The following is a 27123-nucleotide window of genomic DNA, read 5'->3' as shown; positions in this document are numbered from 1 at the left end:
AAAGATTACTTGATTTATGTGAGTATATAAAGCACTAAATTTTTATCCGAGGTATTTTTGTAATTTCAGTTAGGTATTAGATACTCTTACTTAAATATATTATAATTAGTTTTATTCCAACAGGGAAGATTCTATGATGGAATACTTGAAGATTGCACAAGATCTAGAAATGTATGGAGTCAACTATTTTGAAATAAAAAATAAAAAGGGAACTGAATTGTGGCTAGGCGTTGATGCTCTGGGTCTGAATATTTATGAGCATGATGACAAGTAAGTAAATTGGTTACATGGTGAACTCGTCATTATTCAGTATCTAAATGACTTTAATCTTATGCCGCATATATCAGAGTTGTTCTTTGGCTTGAATAACCATACTGCTTTAAATAAATAAGTAAATAAATAAATGTTAATTTCTCACATATTTGCAGATATTGTATTTCCATTTTCTTAGCATCTTTCCTTTCTGGAGTTCTACTTCGTAGTGTATTTATCAAATAGGATAATTCACTTTTATCCGAAGTGTGCTTCTTGAGTGCCTGTGAGTTATATCTAGTAATTTCATTAAAAATTTTTCCCGCAATAGAAGAATGATTCCTTGAAAAATAATATACTTGGCAGCTAGGTTGAAATTGCAGTTAACATATATAAGAAATCAGGAGCATTTAGAGAATATAAATTAATAGATTTGTGTTTTATAACACATTTTTGAGTCCTTTATTACCTTATAGGATTTATTTTTATTTCAATAAATACATCAATGAAGTAGAATGTCCCTGTATTATGCATAGTGAACAATGCCATTGTATTTTTGAAATTGACCATGTATATTTATTTTTATATTTATATAAAATACATAAGGCCCTTATAGCACTTTTCAGGAGTGATAGCTATAATTTTCTCATATTCTTTAATTTATTTACCATGCTACAAAAGCATCCACGTCTCTGCTGGTAACACCTTCTCTTAAGACATTACTTCTTATTCTGGGTTGGCTCCAGAACTTCAGTTTTCATTATTATTGATTTAGATAGGATTGATTTAGATAGGACTGGGATTGAGATTAGTGGACAAAGAGAACTTTGGTTTTAACTGTAGTGGTTCAGTTTCTTTGTATAACGGGAAGTTACCCATCTATTGTAATTTTTTTTTCTAAGTAAAAATCAAATGAGAGTACAACTTAAATAGGCTTTGATTAGGCATTTTTTTGGTCATCCCTGCTACCAGTTTTGTGGCTCTGGTCAAGTTATTAACACTTGAAATAAGCGTAGCTACCAGGCTCATCTCACAAGGTTGTTCTGAGAATTATATGAGGAGATTACTTTAGAATTTTTCACAGTAGTATATGAATGTAATATAGTATTACCCTAAAAATACTGTGATCTAGCAGTCTCTTTTTTAAACATGTTAACGTTGACTTATTTTAATCATTGGAGGGCTGTATAACACATGTATATTGAGTAAAGAACATTTATATAGAGAAAAGTACTTGCCCGGCTGGAGTTCCTAGTCTACTTTAGTATGAAAACATATGTGAATAGGTAGAAATTCATGCTCTATTTTCAGATGCCTGCATAATGTCTTTTTTTTTTTCTTCATAATTTGTCTTTTGATCAGCATAGATCAGCATAGCATTTGTTATTCTTGTCATTAGGATAGTAGTGATACATTTGATGAGTAGTCTGAAACAGCACAAAATATGAAAAACAAACAGAATTACATGTTACAGTCTGATTCCCTGACTCTTTATGGGTAGGTGGTTAAAATGGGAATACCTGTTGTGTTGTAGTCAGAGTTTGAATTCATCTCTTCCATTATCCATACATTTGTATATGTGTGTGCTTATATTTTTTAAACATTGAAATATGATTAACATACCATATACTTCATTCTTTTAAAGCATACAATTCAGTGAGGTTTTTTTTTTTTTTAAATCTTCGCAAGTATCCATCTGTTTTAAAACTGAAGAGTGGAAAGAAATACATTTTTAAAAAAATATTCAGCAACTTATGTCCATATTGAAAACTTATGAGGGCTTTATTTTAAACCCTCCTTTTCTCCTTTTTAGACATACTTAAACTAATAATTGTAGTAGCTTGAATACAAATAGGATAAAAACTAAGAAAAGGCTAGAGCAAATCCCATGAAGCCCAGTTCTATATTCTAGATATAGAGAGAGATTTTTCAAGGTAACTTTAGGAAAAAAACTATAATACTTTTAAGATTTGGACCACATTTATAAAATCTTTCTGTAGTTATTCTTTGTTTTATGTGATTTAAGTTATCAAACTTCCCCTTAAAATACAGTGTCAACTGTATATTACAAGTAAGTTATTTTGAAAATCTGAAACTTGTAAGACTAATCATATGGCTAAATTGACCCCAGAAAGTTGTAATGTTTTTTGTGCATTATTTACTGCCTTTAGTTAAAGGATGCTTTCATTTTTGAAGGTTAACACCTAAAATTGGTTTTCCCTGGAGTGAAATCAGAAATATTTCGTTTAATGACAAAAAATTTGTTATAAAGCCAATCGACAAAAAGGCACCTGTAAGTAAAATTCTTCCATATGTTTTTATGTATTCTTTAAATTTCTGCCAGTTTGCTATGATGTCCCTTAAAAAATGGCATTGTTCATTTATTGAATTGTTCCTGAGGAACATTCTCTTACCATAGTTTAACGTTCCTAGTTATGAAATAATAATAAAAGATTTTAATTTTTCAATAAAATATAAACATTAGACTTTTGTTTTAATGTTCAAAATTATGAGAAGTGAAATTCAAATGATAGGTACTATTTATTAGGAAGTAATTCCTTAGAGCAACTTAAAACGTTTGTGTATTGATGGCTTCAATGTGGTGGGGTAACCCTATTCTGAATGAACTGTGCATATAGAATTTTGCATGAACTTTGTAATTATGTAACTTGAAGCCTTGGACTTTAAAAAATCTATATTTAAATAGAATTTTCAATAGCTCTAGAGTCAGGTATACTTTAGTATTCTAACTCTGTTAGTCATTGAAAAGACAAAAAGATAAGGACAACACTTGTAGGTTAAAAAAAAAAAAAAGGAATTACAGCCATGAAAAAAAGGATCAATTTTGAGATATGACAAAGAACAAAACAAATCAAAAACCCTCCGATAGAAGGAATTCTGTGAGATATAAGGAACCAGGTGCTCAGTTACTTAGGGAGAAGAAAAAAGAATAAATGCAATTTAACGTATTAAAAGGATAAGAACATTAGTCTCCTTACATAATTGGTAGGGCAGGAATAGGTGAGGAACCAAGTACGTGAATGTATGCCATACTTACCAGGAGTTATGATATTTATGATTTCTAAACTGTATGTAATGTGACATCAGAATTCATACCACATTTTGAAATTTAGTACAAATTGCTGTGAGAGAGACTATCCTTCAGGAAGATTTTTAAGTTCAGAATATTTTATGTTTAGGATTTTGTTTTTTACGCACCTCGTCTGAGAATCAATAAGCGTATTTTGGCTTTATGTATGGGGAACCATGAGCTATACATGCGGAGACGGAAGCCTGATACTATTGAAGTACAACAGATGAAAGCTCAGGCTAGAGAGGAGAAGCATCAGAAGCAGTTGGAAAGGTATGGAATTTATAGCCTTTCATCCTTAATTAAAAGGAATAGGCAATATAAAGCAAGACTGCTCTGTTTCTTTAAAAGTACTCTACATTTACATTATTATGTTATTTTCACTGTATTTAAAGATATCATCACTCTTTCCTCTTTTAAAATGAAGATGTATAATTTTCAAGCTAGAAGTCTTGACAGATATTGTGAGAAAATAGCTTTTCATACTTAGATGTGCTTTTCCTTTATCATATGTGTTTTTCAGTGGTAGACATTGTTTTGGTTTTCGTGGTTTGAAATTAAGAAATTTGTTTTGCTTGTGATTTATAGTCCTGATTTTTCAGGGCAAGAATGTACTAAATACTTTATTTTAAAATTGTGAGTGACATTTTAGAGCCCACCTGAAAAGTCCTTGTTCAGAGTAGGATAACACCCGTATTCTCTGCCAAAGGCACTAATCTTTTGTTCTCTTTTTCATTTTTAAATCAATTTTATTGATATGTATTAATAAAGCATGTAGTCCACCCAAAGTGTGCAATCAGTGGTATTTGGTATAATCACAGAGTTGTGCATTCATTTATTAGGCCATTTTCATTATTCCAATAATAATAAGAAAAAGCAAAAATTAGACAATGAAAAAAACCCTCTTAATAATCACCTCTCAAGCTCTCTGTGCTTCACCTGCCATACATAGCTGTTATTCTCTTTCCCTCTTCCTAATTTATATGTATTTATATTTTCTATAGATGAAGTCAAACATATGTAGTAGCTTATGTCTAGTTTCTTTCCCTTTGTATATTTCCCTGTTTTATTTTTTACTCTTAATGGAAGATCATTAATATATTACTATACACTACTGTCCATATTTTGATTTGGTTGTATTTTTGCTTGATATTAACAACTTGTAACTTTAACATACATTTGTTCAGTTTTGAAGAAAAAAGTCCTAAATATTCAATATTACCCAAATTCTTATTTCATGTGAGATTTCGCTATGCTATACAGTCCTATGTCACATTTTAAAATTTTCCTTCTAATAATATGCATGACCTTAGACTTTCCTTTTCAAGCACTGTCAATCATATTTAAGCACTGCTAGTTACAAACATTATGATTCACTTTCACCATTTTTGTTCATTTCCAAAGATTTACAAACACCGTTTTTACAAATTCTGCACAAGTTGAACCGTCAGATTTCCATTCTCTACTCTCAATCTATTTTCTGGTGGCCTATATTCTAGTTATTAACTCCATGAATTTACATAATATATTTAATTCATAAAGAGTGCAATCTTACAGTATTTGTCCTTTTGTGTCTGCTTGCTTCGTTCAATATAATGACCTCCAGATTCATCCACGTTGTCATATGCTTCACAATTTCATTTTTTACCACTGTTAGCTGTAGCATCTCTATATATCATGGATGTTAAACTCTTACTGGATATGTGATTTCCAAATATTTCCTCCCATTGGGTCAGCTGCCTTTTCACCCTTATGACAAAGTCCTTTGAGGTGCAAAAGTGTTGAATTTTGAGGAGGTCTCATTTATCTATTTTTTCTTTCACTGTTTGTGCTTTGAGTGTAAGATTTAAAAAACCACCTCTTACCACAAGATCTTAAAGATGTTTTCCTATAATTTTCTTCTGTAGTTTTATGGTTCTTGCTTGATCCATTTTGAGTTGATTCTTGTATAGAGAGATAGGGGTCCTCTTTCATTCTTTTGGTTATGGATATCTAGTTCTCCCAGCACCATTTTTTTTTTTTTTTAAAGATTTATTTATTTAATTTCCCCCCCTCCCCTGGTTGTCTGTTCTTGGTGCCTATTTGTTGCATCTTGTTTCTTTGTCTGCTTTTTTGTTTCTTTGTCCGCTTCTGTTGTCGTCAGCGGCACAGGAAGTGTGGGCGGCGCCATTCCTGGGCAGGCTGCACTTTCTTTTCACGCTGGGCGGCTTTCCTCACGGGCGCACTCCTTGCGCGTGGGGGCTCCCCCACGCGGGGGACACCCTTGCGTGGCAAGGCACTCCTTGCGCGCATCAGCACTGCGCATGGCCAGCTCCACACGGGTCGAGGAGGCCCGGGGTTTGAACCGCGGACCTCCCATATGGTAGACGGACGCCCTAACCACTGGGCCAAAGTCCGTTTCCCCTCCCAGCACCATTTGTTGAAGAGACTGTTTTGTCCTGTCCACATGGACTTGGTAGGTTTGTGAGAAACCAATTAGCTGTAGAGGTGAGGGTCTATTTCTGCACTCTCAGTTGCGTTCCATTGATCAGTGTATCTATCTTTATGCCAATACCATGCTGTTTTTGTTTGTTTGTTTTTACTATGCCATTTTGATCACTGTAGCTTTGTTGTAATATGTTTCAAGGTCAGGCAGTGAAAGACTTCCCACACTGTTTTTCTTTTTAGAATGCTTTTGGCTACTTGGGACTCCTTTCCCTTCCAAATGACTCTGGTAATTGCCTTTTCTATTTCAGTGAAGTAGGCTGTTGGAATTTTGATTGGTATTGCATTGAATCTATAAATCAGTTTTTTGGGTAAGATTGACAGCTTCATGATATTTAGTCTTCCATTCCATGAACATGAAATGTCTTTCCATTTGTTTAGGTCTTCCCTGATTTCTTTTAGCATTGTTTTATAGTTTTCTGTCTATAAATCCTGTACTACTTTGATTAGATTGATTACTAGGTATTGGAGTCTTTTTTGTTGCTATTGTAAATGGAATTTTCCCCCTGATTTCCTCCTCAGATTGTTTAGTACTAGTATGCAGAAACATTGAATTTTATGTCTTGATCTTGTATCCTGCCACTTTGCTGAACTCTTAGCTCAAGTAGCTTTGTTGTAGACGTTCTGGAGTTGTCTAAGTATAGGATCACATTATCTGCAAATAGTGAGTGTTTTACTTCCTCTTTTCCTGTTTGGATGCCTTTTATTTACTTTTCTTGTCTAATTGTCCAGCTAGAACTTTTAGTGCAATGTTGAATAACAATGATGATAGAGCATCCTTGTCTTGTTCCCAACCTTAGAGGGAAGGCTTTCAACCTTTCCCCATTGAGTACGATGTTGGCTGTGGGTTTTTCATATATGCCTTTTATCATATTGAGGAATTTTCCTTCTCTTTCTGTCTTTGGAAGTGTTTTTATCAAGAAAGGGTGCTGGATTTTGTCAAATGCCTTTTTTACATCGATTCAGAAGATGGTGTAATTTTTTTCCTTCAGTTTGCTAATGTGGTATATTACGTTGATTGATTTTTTACGTTGAATCACCCTTGCATACTGGGAATAAATCCTACTTGGTTGTGATGTGTAAGTCTTTAGATATGCCGTTGGATTCTATTCACAGGTATTTTGTTGAGAATGTTTTCATCTATGTTCATTGAAGAGATTGGGTCCGTAATTTTCTTTTCTTGTAGTATCTTTACCTGGCTTTAGTATTAGGGTGATGTTGGCTTCATAAAATGTGTTGGGTAATTTTCCCTCCTCTTCAATATTTTGGAAGAGTTTTAACAGCGTTTGTGTTAATTCTTGAAATGCTTGGTAGAATTCACTTGAAAGACCACCTGGTCCTGGACTTTTTTTTTTTTGGGAGAAATTTGTTGACTGATTCAATCGCTTTAAATGTTTGACTTGTTGAGTTCTTGTATTATATAATCACTGTAGGTCCTTTCAGGGTTTCTAGGAATTTGTCCATTTTATCTAGGTTGTCAAGTTTGTCGGTATATAGTTTCGTAATATCCTCTTATGATCCTTTTTATTTCTGTGGGGTAATTTGTAATATCACCCATTTCATTTCTGATTTTATTTGCATTTTCTCTCTTTTTTCCTTTTTTCGTCTAGCTAAGGGTTTGTCAGTTTTATTGATTTTTCTCAACCTGCTTTTGGTTTTGTTGATTTTCTCTATTTTTTTCTCAGTTTCATTTATTTCTTCTCTACTCTTTATTCTTTCTTTCCTTCTGCTTGCTTTGGGAATGGTTTGCTGTTATTTTTTAGTTTCTCTGGTTCAGTTAGATCTTTGATTTTAGCTTTCTTTTTAAAAATAGGTGTTTAGGGCTGTAATTCCCTTTCAGCACTGCCTTTGCTGTATCCCATAAGTTTTGGTAAGCTGTGTTCTCGTTTTTATTCATCTAAGTATATTTGCCAGTTTCATTTGCAATTTCTTCTTTGACTCACTGATCATTTAGTACAGCCTCCACACTTTTGCATGTTTTACCCTTTCTTGTCTATTATTGAGTTTCTCATTCATTCCATTTTTATCTGAAAGGTTTTTTGTTTTGTTTTTTTATTATTTTTTATTTATTTCTCTTCCCTCCCCCCTCCCCCCCCCAATTTGTCTGCTCTCTGTGTCTGTCTGCTATGTGTTCTTCTGTAACCACTTCTATCTTTACCAGGGGCACTGGGAATCTGTGTTTCTCCTTGTTGTGTCATCTTGTTGTGTCAGCTCTCTGTGTGTGGGGCGCCATTCTTGGGCAGACTGCACTTTCTTTTATGCTGGACGGCTCTCTTTACGGGGCGTACTCCTTGCACGTGGGGCTCCCGTAACCGGGGGACACCCCTGCATGGCATGGCACTCCTTGCGCGCATCAGCACTGTGCATGGCACAACTCCACATGGGTCAAGGAGGCCTGGGGTTTGAACCGTGGACCTCCCATGTGGTAGGTGGATGCCCTATCCATTGGGCCAAGTCCACTTCCCTGAAAGGTATTTTGTATAATTTCAGTCTTTTTATATTTATTGAAACCTTCATTGTGACCTAACAGGTGGGCTCTTCTGGAGAAAGATCCATGAGCACCTGAAAAGAATATATAACTTGCTGATTTGGGGTGCAGCATTCTGTATATTTCTCTTAAGTCTAGCTTATTTATCATATTGTTCAAGTTCTCTGTTTTCTTGTTGATCTTTTGTCTAGTTCTATCTAATGATGTAAGTGCTGTGTTGAAGTCTCCCACTGTTATTGTAGAGATGTCTGTTGCTTCCTTCAGTTTTCCCAGAGTTTGCCTCATGTATTTTGGGGCACCCTGGTTAGGTAGATAGATATTTATGACTTTTTTCTTCCCAGGGGTTTGTCCCTTTTATTAATATATAATGGCCTTCTGTACCTCTCATAACCTTTTTGCATTTTATGTCTGTTTTGTCCATATTTGGATAGATACCCCTGCTCTTTTTGGTTACTGTTCGCATGAAGTATCTTTTCCAATCTTTCAGCCAGTTTGTATCCCTGAGTCTAAGGTGAGTGTCTTGTAGGCAGCCTATGGATGGCTTGTGTTTTTTATCCATTCTGTCAGCCTATATCTTTCCATTGGGGAGGTTAACTCATTCACATTCAATTGTATTACTAAAAATGCTTTATTTACTTCCACCATTTTTATTCTTCGTTTTTCATATGTCATATCTTATTTTTATCCGTCTTTTTTCTCTCTTGGTTATCCTTAGTGCTATTCTTCTTTACTCTCCTCTAAGCATCTCTTCTTTTTTTTTTTTCCCCCAGGCAATGTAGCTTCCCTTTCTAGTTCCTGCAAATGTGGATTCTTTTTTATGAACTCTGTTTCTCTTTGTGAATATTTTTAACTTATGTTCATATTTGAAGGGTAATTTTGCTGGATAAAGAATTCCCAGCTGGTAGTTTTTTTCTTTCATTATCCTAATTGTATCATGCCATTGTCTTCCCGCCTCCATGGTTTCTGATGAGAAATCTGCACTAAGTCTTACTGGGCATCCTTTGTATGTGATGTTTTGCTTTTCCTTTGCTGCTCTCAGAATTTCTTTTAATCTTTGTCATTCGACATTCTGAGTAGTATGTGTCTTGGCATAGTTCTATTTGCTCTTATTCTGATTGGGTAATGCTGCACTTCTTGGGCATGTAAGTTCATTTCTTTTGTGATAGCTAGGAAATTTTCAGCTGTTATTTCCTCCAGTACTCTTTCTGTTCCTTTCCCTTCTCTTCTCCTCTGTAACTCCCAAGACACACATGTTGTTGCATGTTGTGTTATCATTCAACTCCCTGAGCCCCTGCTCAATTTTTTTCCCCATTCTTTTCTTACTCTCTTCTTTTTTCTCTTCTAGTTCAGCTGTTCTGTATTCTGTATCACTTAATCTTTCTTCTATCATTTCAATTCTGCTGTTGTATGCCTCTAATGTGTTTTTAATCCTACCTATTGTGTCTTTCATTCCCATGAGCACTGTTACTTTTCAAATTCTTCTTTGTGCTTGCTTAGTGTCCTCTTTTTTTTTTTTAAGATTTATTTTATTTATTTCTCCCCAACCCCCCCTTGTTTTCACTTGCTGTGTCTGTTTTTTTTCAGGAGGCACTGGGAACTGATGTGGGAGGGAACTGCCTAATCGTTTGAGCCACCTCCACTTCCTGCTTTGTTGTGTCTCATCGTTTTTCCTCCCCATGTCTCTTGTCATCTTGTCATGTCACCTCACCACTCCTGTCTGTCATGTCAGCTTGCTATCTTCTTTAGGAGGCACCAGGACCCTCTGCTCCCTGCTTTGTTGTGTCTCTTATTATGTTCCCTCTTCCTGTGTCTCTTGTTGTGTCAGCTTTCCATGCCTGCCCCTCACACCATCCTGCTGTCTTCTTTAGGAGGTACCAGCATCTGAACCAGGTACCTCCCTTGTGATAAGTGAGAACCCAGTCACCTGAGCCACATCCGCTTCCCTCAGTGTCCTCTTGATGTCCTTTATCTCTGTAGCCATATTGTCTTTCAACTCATTAATCTGATACTGGAAATTTGTGTGCATCTCGGTGATTAGTTGTCTCCAGTCTTTTGTCTCTTTTGGAGCTTTGATATATTCCTTTGCTTGGGCCATTTCTTCCATTTTGTTAGGATGGCTTGTAATTTTTTACTGATGTCTAGCCTTAGGATAGTGAGGTTACTCAGATGCTTAATTTTTCTCTCTTTCATAGGGGTGTAGTGCTGGGAGGCTGTGTGTTACTGCTCTTCTTTGATTCTTGGTTCATCCTGTTCTAGGTCTTTAGAATTGTCCCTGTTACTGCTTAGCTCTCTGCCCTGGACTCAGTAATGGGTTATAGAACCTGCTTCCTAGAGCCTTGGGGAGGGAGGCTGTGAAAGAAGCCTCTTTTATTTACTTTAATTTCCTCCCATGAACTTCCTCAGTCCATTAGCAGATGGCATTCTTAGGCAACCCTCTCAGTTCAGTGCCTGTTTAGAGTGTGTTTGCTGCAAGGTGGACCTGACAGATCAGTGTGATAGCGGATCCTGCCTGGAGGCTAAGAGCTTCATATATTTCAAACTTCTCAGAGGCAGTTCTCCAGCCTTTGCTGGCAGCCCCCTTCCATTATATAATAATTCCATTCTCCTCCTCTGCATCTTCAACAGCCAGTCCCAGTTAGTAGAGGGAACTTGAGAGGATTGGATCTCTTCAAGTCCCTTGCAGGATACACCAAGGTAAACAATGGCTCCTCCCCATCCCACCTTCCAACCCCCAACCCCACCCCCTGCCTGGGCTCACTGGACACAGCAGACCAAATTTATAGGTCAAAAACTGAGTCGGGGGAAACGGATGTGGCTCAACTGATAGAGCGTTTGCCTACCGTATAGGAGGTCTAGGGTTCAATACCCAGGACCTCCTGACCCATGTGGTGAAGCTGGCTGACACACAGAGCTGCTGTCCCCTGCGTAGGGGTGCCCCACGTGCAAGGAGAACTGCCCTGCACAACAAAAGCGCAGCCCTCCCAGGAGTGGTGCCGTACATATGGAGAGCTGACACAGCAAGATGATGCAACAAAGAAGAGACACAGATTCCTGGTGCTGCCCGACAAGAATGTAAGCGGACACAGAAAAACCCACAGCGAATGCAGAGAGCAGACAACCGTGGGGTCAGGAGGTAGGGGGCGGAGAAAAAAAAAATCTTAAAAAAAAAAAAAGCCAAGTCAGCTTTAGGCTGTGTGTGTCTCTCTCTCTTCCGTTTCCTGGGGATGTGGATCCCTGGGACCCCTTCGTAGCTGACATCCCACCCCCCTCCCCAGGCCTGAGTATTCAAAAGTATCTACCATGTTGGCAGGATGCTGGCAGCTTTTAACTCTCAGTTTTGCCATCATAGTTCTCCCTGCTCACTTCTGGGCAGTGTCCAGCCTTCCCCTGTTGTCCTAAACCCTAGAAGATTTTTTTTCCTGGCTGTTTTGGCCTGTCCTCTAGATATTTGGGAGAGAAGAGAGTCCCATGTCTTTTTTTTTTTTTTTTTTGAGGTACTACGCACAGGGAATTGAACCTGGTACTTTGTAGGTGGGATGCCGGCACTCAACCATTGAGCTGCATTGGCTTCCCTGAGTTTTTGTTTTTTCAGGAGGCACTGGGAACTGATCTCTAGATCTGCCGTGTGGGAGGTAGTAGCTCAACTCCTTGAGCCACATCCACTCCCTTAGATCATTTTTTAATTAATTTTTTAAAATGTTGCATTAAATCATTTTTTAAAAACATTTATTTCTCTCCTCTTCCCTCTCCCCCCCCCTTGTCTGCTCTCTCTGTCCATTTGCTGTATTTCCTCTTTGTCCGCTTGCATTGTTGTCAGCAGCACTGGGAATCTGCATCTCTTTTTTGTTGTTGCATCATCTTGCTGCATCAGCTCTCCATCTGCACAGCGCCACTCCTGCCTGGGCAGGCTGCGCTTTTCTTGCATGGGACAGCTCTCCTTATGGGGCTGCCCTACTCAGGGGACACCCCTGCATGGCACGGCACTCCCTGTGTGCATCAGCTCACCACACAGGTCAGGAGGCCCTGGGTTTGAACCCTGGACCTCCTATGTGGTAGGCAGATGCTCTATCAGTTGAGCCAGATCCACTTCCCTTAATTCATTTTTAATGATTGAAAATTGACCTCCCTGGTTATTTTACTTTTAAGGTTCTTGTATTGGTGTGGTCCCTCCAAGGCTTTATTTCCCCAACGGAGGGCTTCTACTAAAGAAGGCATTTTCTTGGGTGTGGCAACCAGGTAGTTAACTTTTTTGGGCTGACTTAACCATTTGTTGTTAAAGTTTTTTCAGTGTGCAAATTGGAAACCTGTTTTTTTTTTTCCCACTCTAGTCTGCCTTAAAAATTTGTTTTGCACACAAGGGATAGATTAGGTCGTTAAACTTTCCTAGCAATTTTGTGAACTTGTCCCTTCAGAATCTCCCTAAAATGACTGACATATTTTATTTTAAACAGTCATTGCCTATCTTTACTGTGACCCCAGTAATATATATTTGTGCATAAGGATATATGTAAAGCATAGTCCTATATTTTTAAACATATGCTATTTTTAATATAACTGAACGTAATGAAGACTTAAAATATGTATGCTTCTTAGCTGATTTATAGTTCTCGTGTCACATAATATTTGTTTATTAATTTGTAACAAAGCAAATGCAATTCTTTTTAAGGGCACAATTAGAGAATGAAAAGAAGAAAAGAGAAATCGCAGAAAAAGAAAAGGAAAGAATAGAGCGTGAAAAGGAAGAACTAATGGAACGTCTAAGGCAAATTGAAGAACAGACCATGAAAGCCCAGAAAGGTAGACATTTATTTCTGAATATGGATCTGAAATGGTTGCTCCGCTTTCTGGTAGTAGTATTTCCTTACTTTTAAATCTTATTTGTCTTATGTAGGATGATTCCATTTGATTTTGTTAAATTTATATTTGATGGACTCACATCAAAAACATACTTAGTTGAGGCAGAGTCAACTATAGTGCCTCGTGTGTTCTTTCTCTTTCGTTTACATAAACATTCTAATATTTTGCATGTATACTCATATTATAAATCCCTATATTTTATACCTATTTTCAGGGTTTCATAAATAAAAGCACATTCAATACTTTATGGCATTTAAACAAAAGCAGTCAGACAGTACTTTATGGGCATTTAAGTACTTTAAAACCTTTCAAGCTATTCTGACTATATAAATTTTTAAAAACTGACTTTGAACCCAACCCCTGAAAAATATTTGGTTTCACTGTATTAGAAAATAACACAGAGAGTGTTTTGTTTTTTGTGCGTTTTTTGGTAACACATTTGGAACTTACTTTCTAGGCAGTACCTACCAAAATGCTTCAGTGTATAGAAAGGGTACATTGCATTTAGAAAGTGTTGTAACTCTAGGATATACTGTTTGCAAACAACTAATAGTAGGGAGTACAAAAGAAAAAAGGTATTGAGCAAATTAAGATGTTTTGCTCCTTTTTTAATAGTGGGATCTTAGGAGATAACATGAAAGGTAAACCATCTATTTATCTACACTAGAATCAACAACTGCTTTGCCTAACAACTAGTTGAACCAGCCATTCAGTTTTTAGCACTAGCCAGTGGTCTTATTTAAGGTTTATTTTCATTCCTTACACAGCCTGCTTGGGCGGGTAGGTGCTCTTGAATCGTGGGTAGAATAATTTGTAAATGGGGTTGGGTGATGTCACAAAGATGACTGCTAATCCACAAACTGGTTTATTGTTCCAGTGCCAACAACATTGGAAATAAAATTTCTGAGGGAAGAAATAGAAAAATCCTGGGTTTTATTCTGCCTTGCTTCTCAGTGTTAGAAAAGACCTAGAAATTATTTAGTTCAAAGCCCTAGGACAGTTTAGGGACTTGCTTGAGGTCCACAATTTAGGGCAGGACTTGGTTCTTGAATTCCAACTTCATGCTGTTTCTACCATTCTGGTGCCTTTTTCATCAGTTAAAGCCAACAGTTATGAAGTGCCTACTTTGTGCTGCATTCTAGAAATACAAATATATAGCACACATGGGAGTATGTATAAAGTCTATATAGTTAGCAAAAATAAAGTATATATTAAATATTAATGACATGAGGTAATGAGTACCCAGCATCATGGGAATATTATAAGCAATACTCTTAGAGGAGGGGATGCTGTAACATACCAGAGTATGTTAGGAAAAAAGATTGATAGCACTTTTTTACATTTACGTAACACCTTTTCTGAGTGAATGGTAGCTACTTACTAAGTCTTTCAATCTTATTTTATTTAGGATGTATAATAAAAATATTAGTGATTTATGTACAGAAAACTACTCAAGTAAAGAAGCGCTAAAGAATATAGAGCATCCTTATTACCAAGACATAATTTCAAATCAGTCATCCTAAGGCAAAGGACATGTAAAGGACATCCAATTTGATTTTTTTTTTTTTTTTTAATTTCTAATAATAAAGCTTTCCCAGACTGCCCTGTCTCATGATTGTCTTGTAATTTATGGTACATTTTCATTCAAATCCAGAAATGTTGACTTACATATAAGTTGGGATATTTAGTAAATTCATCTATAATATTTTTGTTTATAAAGAACTTTTTATAATTCATTAGTCATCTTATTTAAAAATTTTTTTCACTGACGTCATTATTTTAAATGAATCATGAATCATTAGATAGAACCATATTACCATTTTACATTTCTATGATACATCACTGTTAAATTACTTAATCTTCATTCAAAAAATTTTTTATTTACCAGCTTTAATTTATATTGGTGACTAAATGTGATATATAATATGGCCAGGACTGCATTCAGTTGCTATTCCAACAAGTATTGAAGTAAATTCGTACCTTCTAAAAGACAACCATGGGAGCGGATGTGGCTCAAGTGGTTGAGCTACTGCTTCCCACATGGGAGGTCCCAGGTTTGGTTTCTGGAGCCTCCTTAAAACAAACAAACAAAAAACCAAACAGCAAGCAAACAAATGAAAAAACCAACCCAGGGGAGCACAGTGGTTAAGCACCAGCTTTTCACATACAGGGTCCCAGGGTCAATCCCCGGCCCTAGTACCTAAACAAAAAATAGACAAACCATAGGAAAGAGTTGGGGTGTATGATTTCATTAATTTTGGATGCATATTATGCACCTAGTACCTAGGGTATGCTAGGTAATGTTCTAGATTTGGAGATACAGTTTTTGTTTTGTTTTTTTATTGTTTTACAGTTTTCTTTTTTGGAGATAGTATTTTGAAAAAATAAGATCTCTGCTTTCATGGAGCTTACATTTTACTGAGGGAAGACAGAGTAAAAAATATCTGATTTATGTAGTTCCGAGTGCGTGAAGGAAGTAAGCATGACAATGTGGTAATAGGCAAAAGGAGTAGTGCTAGAATTTAGCTGTGATAACATCCAGTGTTATCTTACTTCATTTTTATAGCCAAATGTCCATGTGGAATTTTTCCATTAGTTTTTCAAGGATTTAAAGCCTAGGCAGAGTCATTTTTCTTTCCCAACCCTCTAGCCTCCTGAGTCTTAATTTTCATTTCTTTGTTTTTGTTAAGCACAACAAAATTAAGAAAGGTGAGACATTTGTATATTATAGTTAGTTTTCAAACCTCATGGCATGTAGATTTTCAGATTTTCTCCCTCTTTTCTAAAGTATACAGTAAGAGAGAGTCTTTGGGAGATTGCACCCTCTAATAATTGACATTCTATTGTCTTCTAACACAGAACCTACTTGCTATTAAACAATAATTGTCAAAACAGTGTTTACAATTAGTGTTTTTAAGTTCAAATATAATGCTTTTCTGTTTTTGTGCTAGTAATATTTTTCTTTACCATTCATCTTATTGAAATAAGGAAAAGAGATTGATATGACCTACATACTTAACGTTAAAATTTATGTAATTTGTCTCCAAATATTAGTTGTCTTCATGCCATATGTACCAGTAACTCTTAATTTTGAAAATTCATGTAATTCATCTCAAAATCCCTATGTTGGGACAGTAAATTAACTTTTAAGTCTTAATTTCTTTGATTTACTTTATCTAGTGCTTAGTTTAGATAAATTTCCAAAGTAGATGATAAAATGTTTACTAAAGTCAATCACAACAGGTTTGTTCTTCTAGTTTTGATTTAACATGAATTGCTAAAGATTTTCATTTTCTTATTTTTGAATTGTGTAAATGATTTTTAAAAATGATTAGGCTCTTGCCAAGTTAATAATGAGGTGTATTTGCATATGTGGTGACTTTTGGAAATTGTACCTCTTAAAAGTCCTTGCTACTGTAATATTTTGACATTTGATCATGAGAATAATTAGACTTAATCATTTTGGGGGGGATATAAATACATAAACATTTGACAGAACTAGAAGAACAGACTCGCAAAGCTCTTGAGCTGGACCAGGAACGGAAACGCGCAAAGGAAGAAGCAGAACGACTTGAAAAGGAGCGTCGAGCTGCTGAAGAGGCCAAATCTGCCATAGCAAAACAGGCTGCTGATCAGATGAAGAATCAGGAACAGCTAGTAAGGAACCTGTTTTAAGTCCATCTTAGAGAAAAAGAAAAATTTAAAGCATCAAAAGAACCTTCTAAAACTAAGTATAGTATAACTTCTGGAAAGTAAACCAAAGGTGCAAGTAACTTAATAACAAAGTATTGGAAATAAACCAAAAAATTTCATTTCTGCTTAAATGAAACAGAATAAAAGACCTTATTTTATAGTCTGTTTATAAATGGTATCTATTGCCAACAAAAGATTCTGATCCTTTGGACAGTTCTGTGATAAGTTAACTGACATGTTTTGCTTTAGATAAATTGACACTATGAATTCTTGTTCCTGTAAGATAATTTAGGCCACAGTGTTTAGTGGAAGTGCCTGTCATGAGGCGTAGGCATGGCACTTAGACGATCCTAAATTAAAATATTGGTCAAGGCATTTACTTCCTATTTGTTATTGGGTCTTACTGACCCTTAGTACTCTCTTTTGAAAAAAGAAATAATGCCTTTTTTCAGGATTATTTGGGAATTGTTGAGAAATCAGATTAGATTGTTTGACAAAGTGCTCTTTAAACTATAAAGCATTATATAGTTATAAATTTTTCCCTTTGTAGTCTTTAGTAAATAGTTTATTGATAAAATTTGAGAAATAGCTCTTAAGTTACACATTTTAAGTTCTTGTTATGAAATTAAGACTTTAAAAAATATTACCATTTTTTAAATAGAGGGTTAGCTAAGAGAAACATTGTATAAGAAGAGCCAGAGCATGTATATTGAAGTTTTATTGACATACTATATCACAGGATTATTGAAAATATATTGTTTTTTGTCTTGGTAATGATACTGTTTATTTCAGGCAGCAGAACTTGCTGAATTCACTGCTAAGATTGCACTTCTAGAAGAAGCCAAGAAGAAAAAGGAAGAGGAAGCTACTGAGTGGCAGCACAAAGTAATAATTTCTCTGTTCATTCATAGCATTTATTTAATACCTGTTTTGTACCCAGCAATATGCTGAGTTTTTATAGATGAATATAAGATGCTGTCAATTTAGAAGGGAATCTTTTTTGTGTGTGTTATGTGTATTGTAGTAAAAACCCCTTGATGTAAGTTAAATACTTTGGGAATCCAAAAGATTTGATTAATTTCTGTGGAGTGAGAGAGATTTTGGGGAAACTTTTAAAAGTTTATGCTGGGTCTTGAATAATAGATCAAATTTTGGGGACAGAAAAGTTTGGGTGTGATTAGGGACCGAAGAGGTAGTTGTTCCAGACAGAGGGAATGGGTGTAGGAGTTGGGAAAGTACATGACATTTTAAAGTGACAGTAAATGACCAAAGCTTAGAGTATAGGTTCAAAAATGTTGGGAGATGTGTCTGGAAAGTTAGGTAATAGGGAATTAAGTTGTGAAAGGTGTTAAATGCCCTGCTATGTGAAATGGGGGTATGGGGGTGATGGTGGAGAGTATCTGTGGACATTGGGCTCTGAAAGTTTCAAAAGAGAGTTGTAAAATGATCAGATAGGATTTTATAAAACTAGAATGCACTATGAAAGATGGATTGGGATAGTGTGTAAGATTAGTTAAGAGATAAAAACTCAAACTAAAGATAGGGCAGTGAGATTAAACAGAAATGGAAAGAGTTCAGAGATTTTGTGTAGACTCAAAAGGACATGGCAACTAAATGAATATGAAGTGAATTAGAGGGATGCAGTGAAAATACTGAAATTTCTAAGTAGGTGAAATTGTCAATGTCTGAAGTAGGACACGCACACACACACACAAATCAAGAATTAAGTTGGAAGGTTGGCAACTATATTATCAAGAGCTTAATTAAAACTTTAAATGACATTAACTCTGAAATGCAACTATAATCATTTTTTATACTCAAAGTAGGTATGTAGTCCTATGATTTTTCTACAGTAAAATACACTTACTTAGAGAAAACACTTTTCTTTCACTTTTACTTAAAACTTTTTTTAGCAGTTTAAATTATATTGGAAATGACTGATAATATGTATGTTTGTACTTCTATAAAACTTAAAAGGGATTAAAGCCCTGTTAATCTACCTGTTACACTACTTTCTTTATTAGAATTTTACAGGTCCCTTACAGGAATGATTTATGAACTTCAGAGACATATAACTTTTGAAAATAGCATATTATACATATAAATTCTGTGAATTTACGTTCCGGAGAAAATCACAGTCCCATAAACCAGGATCACTACTGAAACATCTTACTATATAATCCTTCTGGGATTTTTTTCTCTGTGTTTGTGTATGTACATATTAATATATTCAAAACAAGATCAGACTGTACATGCTATTTTCCATTTCAGTAAATTTTTATCTTATCTAATATCAGGCTATATTAAAAATTTTCCAGTTGATCCAGTAAGTCTTTTATAAGGTTGCTAGGCTAGTATTCAAAGTCGGATTTTTCATTGTATCTGTTTGCTCTTAAGTCTCTTTTAATCTAGAACAATCCCACTTTTTTTTTTCAGTCCCACTTTCTACTTTTTGAGGAGACCTACAGAATATCATACTTCTCTGTTTATCTGGTTGCTTCCTTATGGTGTCATTTAGCTGTCTTTTTATCCCCAGTGTTTCTGTAAACTGGAAGTTAATTCTAAAAACATAAAGCAGTCAAGTTAGATGTTCTTAGCTAGCAGCCATCATAGTTGGGACATCCATATAATTTGTCACTGAAACTGGAATACTTTTGAGAGTGGACGTGGGTATTACTAAGAAGTACACCCAGACAACAGTGTAAAGCAGGACTTTTCCAGGCAAAACAGGACAATATTATCACCTAAATCTTTGGTGATGTTGGATACTTCATGTTGTATCATATCAGAAGACACTTACCCACCGTTAGTTCTTTTAATTGATCATCGAATTAGGGTAATGACAGTCTGATTCCTCCATTGCCTGGTTAGATTTTTCTCCTTGTGGCGGCTAAAACGTAATCTATTAGGTGTAGCACTGTTTTAGCAATAACTAATAATCTTTGCCAGAATTAATACTTTAAGATTTGCAAATGATGCTTTCAATTCTATTATTCCTACCTGCTGGCATTCTATAAAAATAGGACTTTCATCAATAGCGTCTATTTTCATTACCTTGACATATATTTTCTATTTGAAAGGCAGGATGAAAGCTTGATTTGTACCTTATAATTACCAAATTTTGAAGTAACTTATTTTTAATGTTCAGGCATTTGCAGCCCAGGAGGATTTGGAAAAGACCAAAGAAGAGTTAAAAACTGTCATGTCTGCCCCTCCTCCACCTCCACCACCACCAGTCATTCCTCCAACAGAAAATGAACATGATGAACATGATGAGAATAATGCGCAGGCTAGCGCTGAATTATCAAATGAGGGGGTAATGAACCATAGAAGTGAGGAAGAGCGTGTAACAGAAACACAGAAAAATGAACGTGTTAAGAAGCAACTCCAGGTATTTAAAATGTAGCAGTTGTGTACACATTTAAGTCATAACTTGCATTTTTCCTTATCTATAAAGCCACTTGTTAAAAAGGAATGTATGGGGAAGTGGATGTGGCTCAACTGATAGAGCATCTGCCTACCATATAGGAGGTCCAGGGTTCGAATCCAGGGCCTCCTGGCCCATCTGGTGAGCTGGCCCATGTGCGGTGCTGCCGTGCACAGGGAGTGGCGCCCCACGCACGGAGAGCTGACGCAGCAAGATGACGCAACAAAAAGAGACACAGATTTCCGGTGCAGCTGAGAATGCAAGCGGACACAGAAGAACATACAGCTAATGAACACAAGAGCAGACAACGGGGAAAGATAAATAAATAAAATAAATCTTTTTAAAAAAGCTCTTCCAAGAAGTTTTTAAGAAAAGGAATGTGTGGTTTGAGGAAGATTAACACTAGATGGCATTGTGATTGGTGTGTGAGTGCTAGACCTGAGCTACAGTCATATTATTTCATTTCATCCAATGTATGAACCCATCAGCAAAATTTTTGTTAGTCTTATATAATCAAGTCTTAACCAATAAGTTAATTATAGCTTGGCCCATTTTAAAAGGTAGAAAAGTTGTCATACTGCTATGTTAAGCAACAGTAAAATGTAGGTTGGAAAACTGATATTAATAGACTACTTTTTAAAAAATTATGTATCTGAATTATTCAGATTTTATAATGGCAAAGTTCACTTGACTAAATGTTCATAATTAGATCAAAATTGGAAATTTTAATATTGTTAAAGCTTTTCTCCAGGTAAGTTGTATAATTTAATTGATGAAAGCTTTCAATATGAATAAAGAAAATGAGGTGTGGTAGTTGTAATATTTATTAGTAAATATAGATATATTTATACTAAGATGTTTTGGAGAAAACTTCTTTCATGGTATAGATTTACTTCTACAGTAACATTACTGCTATGTAGAACCTTTTATAAGTCCTTTAAAGTATTGAATGAAAAAGATAAGCAAATTTAGAATAGTATACAAAATACTATGAATAAGCGGAGTGGGTGTAGCTCCACGGTTGAACATCTGCTTCGCATGTACAAGGTCCTGGGTTAATCCCTGATACCTCATTAAAAAAAATTATGACTAAGTGTAGAAATTTGTTATGTATGTATTTTTGTGGTTTTAAACAGTTTTCATAAGACTTAGAAAAAAAATAATAGGCATACTTTTTATTTTCTAAATATAGGCACTAAGTTCAGAATTGGCCCAAGCCAGAGATGAAACCAAGAAAACTCAAAATGATGTTCTTCATGCTGAGAATGTTAAAGCAGGCCGTGATAAGTACAAGACTCTGCGACAGATTCGACAAGGCAATACAAAGCAGCGTATTGATGAGTTTGAAGCAATGTGAGAGCTGTTATTTTGCATACATGTTCTTCATAAGCTGAACCACCAACAGAGAAAAGCAGGCCTTTGCAGATGTGATGGAATGCATCCCACCTTGCCAAAGCACTTATACCAGTTTGACTGTGGTAGCTAAAAGACAAATTTAAGGGGAGCTCTTCAACATTAAGGCAGCATGGTGTCATGCTTGGTTTTCTGTTTCTTTTGGGCCAGGGAATGGAGAACAGTGTTCCATCATCTACTTTCACATTTTTTTATTTTCCATTTTTTTTTTCTGTTGACGATTAACACTAATTATCATGTCTAACAAATATGTATGTGTGGTTTGAGCACTTTGAACATTTTAAAGCATAATGGTGACTTAGTGTTTAGATTGAGCACTATGTTTTCTCTTGCCCTTTCCAACATTTCCACATTCTTGTATTTCCTCAGTGTGCCTTTCTCATATCCTACCATGCCCATAGTAATAATTTGGCCATCAAACAGATCATTGGCATTGTTTAAAATGAGGGTAGGTAGGGTGGGCAGTTTTTGATCACTGTGTAGAAGATGGCTATGAATCATGAAAAGATTAGGACATTTTAACAGTGTAGTGTACAGTGGTGGTTAATTGTTTTAAGCCCCAGTTTAATTATGTTACTGTAAATTTGTTATTTGCTTACTTAATTACAGTCATCTTTGGCAGATGAACTGGCTGGTGTTTCATCTCTGCAGTTCTTTGATTTTCTTTGCCTGCTGATTCACAAGGGTGTAGACAGCACATAGTAGTTCCACAAGAGAATTAATTGGTGAAACACTACCTGCAAATAACAGTTAATCTGAAAAATTTGAATAGTACTACTTTTTCATAGGTTGAATCAGAGAGACAGATGTTTAATAAAAGGAAATCTACATTTATTGTTAACTGATTTTGATCATTAAGGAAAACCTGGGTCTTTCTGGAAGGGCAGCATATGAAGGCAGAGGTCCCAAGAAGGGGACAGTAATACTACCTCACTACTACACCTGCGATAACTGGTTGTTCAAACACATTCAGTGATGAAGGAATATTTTTGAGATTTCGTTTTCCTTCTGCATACCTTAGAGTGCTAAATTTTTTAACTGCCTTTTTGTTGAGTTAAATTGTGGGGCTCTAATATATATTAAAATTGTAAGCTCTCACTGGTATACTGTCTTCCTGGAGGGGTGTTCTGTGTCTGAGAAAGTGTTACGTGTATGTGTTTGTGTGTGTGTGCGCGTGTGTGTATGTATGAAAGAGATGTTGCCCTTATATGTGAAGAATGTCTGTACCTTCATTTCTTGATGTAATTACATAATCATTTTAGCATATTTGGTTTTTAAATCATTGTGCTTATTTTTTTCAGTCTCTAAGAATACTTAAATTTGGTTTGTTAAACCTATTTTAGAGTTCTATAATCTTAGGTTGTATTAATTTCATTTACGTCTTACTGAAGAAATCTTTCCAGTTAACTTGTTCTAACATTTTCTTTATTGTAAAACATGTAGATTTGAAGATAGAGAAAGCCTTTTTTTCTCTGTGTGGTTCAGCTATTTTCCATTTGGTATTATGCACTCAAATTTACATTTATCTATTAAAATTGCCATTTTATTAAACATTTTTCATGCACAGTAGATTCAGATTATGTCTGAAAATATCTCTTGTGCTGTTTTGGTATTGCTGACATTAAAAGGATTAATCTGGGCAGACATTATGAAAAGGAAAGGTTGTGTTTAATATATTTTTTGGACTTTGTAGGATAAGAGATAACTGGTTAACCTTGAAGTGACTGTTGTACAGTGGTTGTGCACATATTTCAAAACCATATGGTTGAGGATGTTTCTACTTGTAGCACATCAGATGGTAGACCATATGATTTAAGTTTTTTGAGACATAACTGTTCACTTTTCCAAAGAGTAAAACAATTGCCATTATAGGTGAAAGTCTGGTGTCCACTGGATTTATACTAACTTTCCTCATTTTGAATTGTGTGCACTACCATTGCTACATCAGTTTAATATCAGTGTTGAAAAACTTCCAGTTATATTTGCTGTTTATAATCTATTTGTAGATTAGGGTTAAAATGGATTTATTCCATTCTTAAAGCTGTGTGAATTTTTCTAATCAGGAACAACCATTTGTAATATGGGTTTTCATAGTGATTAAACCAATTATAACTTTTATCATTAGCACTTGAGAGCACATGTTCATATCGCAATGTAAAAATACATTAATGAGTATGTGGTAAATTCCAACAGGTTTTTACCATTAGCATAATTTTATGTTGTACAATTCAGTTACAGTTACATCTATAATTTTGGATAACATTCATTGGTTAACAATAAAGTGACAAAAGCACATGCCTTCAAGGTCCACTGTTGTTATTTAATGTAGATTACTTAATGTAGATTTCTTGCTGATTTCCTGAATATTATAATCTCTTAGAGCCATGAATCATCATGTCTCAGAAAGGAGAATTGGGTAGGAAAATTCCAAAATCTTCATAGTTTATTCTTTTCCCCAAATTTTACTTCTCTTGGTATGAAATAACAGTGATTGCTAATTCTGTGGGAAAATTAAATCATTAAATTAAATCTTTTTTTTTGGACAACAGAAAATAGTTTAGAATTCCCAATCGTTGCTTTTATTATATAGTGTTCAGTTTCTTTTTCTTGAGAAGGATAGTTTTATTGTCATTGATTCATCTCACTATTAAAATGTTAATGTTCTCGAAAGAAGTGTATGCTAAGTGTGCTAATTGTAATACATATTCTTAGTGTGTTAATTGTAATACATATTCTTCTTTTAAAGCAACATTACAGAGCAGTTACCATTAACCCAGAAGTTAATTGCTTCTAGGTTAAAAGCTTCTTACTAATTTTTAACATAAAGTTCCTTAAATAACCAAGTGATAAATGTATTCTAAGAATAGTCTTAAAAGCCAGATATCTTCTCAGTTTATAGTAATGTTTAACTTTACTGTTTCTTCTTTCAAATGTAGTTGGTGATCATTTTTACTCTATTCCTATCAGAAAAGCAAAGGGAATTTTATATAATAAGATTTTGCTTTATCTAATTGAGTTTCTTTTTTCTTTAGTGACTAGAATCACCATTTTAAATTACCTTAGACTTATTGGAACTCACTTCTGGTTATCATTAGAAAAATATTAATGTTGTGATTAAAGAATACAAAATTCTCACCACTTTCTGTCCCAATTTTGATCACCTTATTGATTGATGTTTTTAGAAATGAAGATAAGATGAAGCACTTCTTTAAATCAAAAAGTATACCATTCCACTTGTGCATTGTGCACACACAGTCTTTTAAAAAGCTGAAACTGGAAGTGAAAATAGAAGAAATGACTGCCTTTTTTTTTGGTTGATAATTTCCTGAACTGATTGATTAGTAAACCTAAGTTTAGCTGTCTTTAATTAGAATAAGGGATAGCATTTAAATGTGGAGCTCCACTGATAGGCAGGTTCCTTTAAGTTTTAAATGAATAGAACGTCAGTATTATCTTATTCTGTACTTTCTCTCTCCATTTTTTAATCTAGAAGATAGTGTTTTATCTTGTTGTCCACTGCTTAAAATGGCAGACTTCTAAGTGCATTTCAAAAGCTCAGTGGATTCTGTAGATGTTTGATAACTTCATAAAATGCCAGGGCAGTTTGACTTCTTGCATTCCACACAGATGGCTAGAGGAAAATTGGGTCCTGTTAGCATTCTGTATCAAAGCATATCAGTCACATTCTCATCCTTGTCTTTACCAAGGAAGTAATCCTAATCCTGCTTTTTCCTTAGTGGACCTAGCTAATACTTAACATCTCTTCTAATTTATCTGTATCCACCTTTCAAAATTTTAAGAGCCTCCATTTTTCTCTCTGGAAAGATCCTATCTTATTGCTTTGTCTCCTTAATAGTCTGAGCTCATTTAAAATTCTATGATAGAAGAATTTTGTGATTTGATGTTATATATACTGCTCTCAGAGTTGAAGGATTCATCATTTCTCACAGAATTTTAAGGTAAAGCTTTATGTTTTAACTCTGGATTTCTCTAGCTACTAAGTGATCCAGGGTTCTTATTTAATTACCTTTAACCCATACATTTTTATTAAGTGCCTACTATATTCTATGGTTTATTAACCAGATTACAGTGACTGAGACCTTTTGTTTTGGCCTGTCTTGAAAGATGTAGGTACAAATAGGAAATAATAGTTTGAGAGACTTAATAGTACTAATTGTGATAAGAGTCATTTATCTTAGCTCTTAGATCATTTGCTGTTAATCTATTACAATATCAGATTTCTTTTTTTTTTTTTTTTTTTTTTTTTAAAGATTTTTATTTATTTATTTAATTCCCCCCCTCCCTTGGTTGTCTGTTCTTGGTGTCTATTTGCTGCGTCTTATTTCTTTGTCCGCTTCTGTTGTCCTCAGCGGCACGGGAAGTGTGGGCGGCGCCATTCCTGGGCAGGCTGCTCTTTCTTTTCACGCTGGGCGGCTTTCCTCACGGGCGCACTCCTTGAGCGTGGGGCTCCCCCACGCGGGGGACACCCTTGCGTGGCAGGGCACTCCTTGCGCGCATCAGCGCTGCGCATGGCCAGCTCCACACGGGTCAAGGAGGCCCGGGGTTTGAACCGCGGACCTCCCATATGGTAGACGGACGCCCTAACCACTGGGCCAAAGTCCGTTTCCCAACAATATCAGATTTCTTTTAAGATGGCAACACCATATTGTTGATTTGATATTTGTATGCCCAGATTTGTCCATGTGTTTTATATCTAGCCAGTTGGTCCCACGCATGCAATTTAATTCTTGTTTTTATTACCCTATTTTAATTGTTCGCTTTATTTAATGATCATTTAAAAGTTAGATTCACTTTAATATTTATGCATGTCAATTACTTTGCTTCTGAAAATAGTGAAATTGGTTTTAGCTTTTTACTTTTACTAAGTCTATATAGCCAAGTGTCCATTTTCCTAGTGGTGATATGGGTCAGAATTTCTGAGATCATTTATGTTTCCTTAGAAAGATGCTTTTGATAAAAATCTAAATTTGTGAAATTCTTGCACCATTTTAATATATGCCATGATAATTATTTTTTTCAAATTTAGTAAGATGTTTAGCTTCTGCTTTTGCATGTCTTGGACTTATAGGCAGTACCTTCTTCCTTTTCCGTTTGTTTTCACTGAAAAGTCTACAGAATTCAAGCATACAATTTCATGTATACATGATGACAAAAATTAGGGTTTTTAAAAGCTAAAGCTGAAAACTAAAATAGAAGAAATTGCTGCTCTTAATTTACTGAACTGATTGATTAGTAAACTAAAGCTTGGCTCTCTTTAATAAGAATAAGAGAAAACATTTAAATGTGGAGCTTCATTCTTGTTTATACTGAAAAGTACAAATTCAGGTTTAGCATTCCAATCTTTATATGTCCTCATTCCATGTATATAATTGTTGACTTGCTTTTACATTTCAGTTG

At 35.2% G+C, this 27123-nt stretch overlaps 1 protein-coding gene across 3 annotated transcripts in view; it reads left to right on the top strand.

Moving 5' to 3' along the window:
• Positions 1 to 27123, top strand: part of RDX (radixin) — a 77953-nt gene that overhangs the window by 32242 nt on the left and 18588 nt on the right. For 2 of the 3 annotated variants that reach the window (XM_058289048.1, XM_071212321.1), the window contains 8 exons: positions 124 to 270; positions 2449 to 2545; positions 3453 to 3616; positions 12982 to 13112; positions 16669 to 16829; positions 17658 to 17750; positions 20014 to 20256; positions 21485 to 21645. In XM_058289048.1, coding sequence (XP_058145031.1) covers positions 124 to 270; positions 2449 to 2545; positions 3453 to 3616; positions 12982 to 13112; positions 16669 to 16829; positions 17658 to 17750; positions 20014 to 20256; positions 21485 to 21645 — 1197 coding nt within the window. Of the gene's footprint in view, positions 1 to 123; positions 271 to 2448; positions 2546 to 3452; positions 3617 to 12981; positions 13113 to 16668; positions 16830 to 17657; positions 17751 to 20013; positions 20257 to 21484; positions 24004 to 27123 lie in introns of those variants that run through there. The other variant, XM_071212322.1, reaches the window with a different exon arrangement.

Source organism: Dasypus novemcinctus, chromosome 27 (genome assembly GCF_030445035.2).
Source record: "Dasypus novemcinctus isolate mDasNov1 chromosome 27, mDasNov1.1.hap2, whole genome shotgun sequence".
NCBI classification, from domain to species: domain Eukaryota; kingdom Metazoa; phylum Chordata; class Mammalia; order Cingulata; family Dasypodidae; genus Dasypus; species Dasypus novemcinctus.
This window is presented reverse-complemented; position numbering and strand designations above follow the sequence as displayed.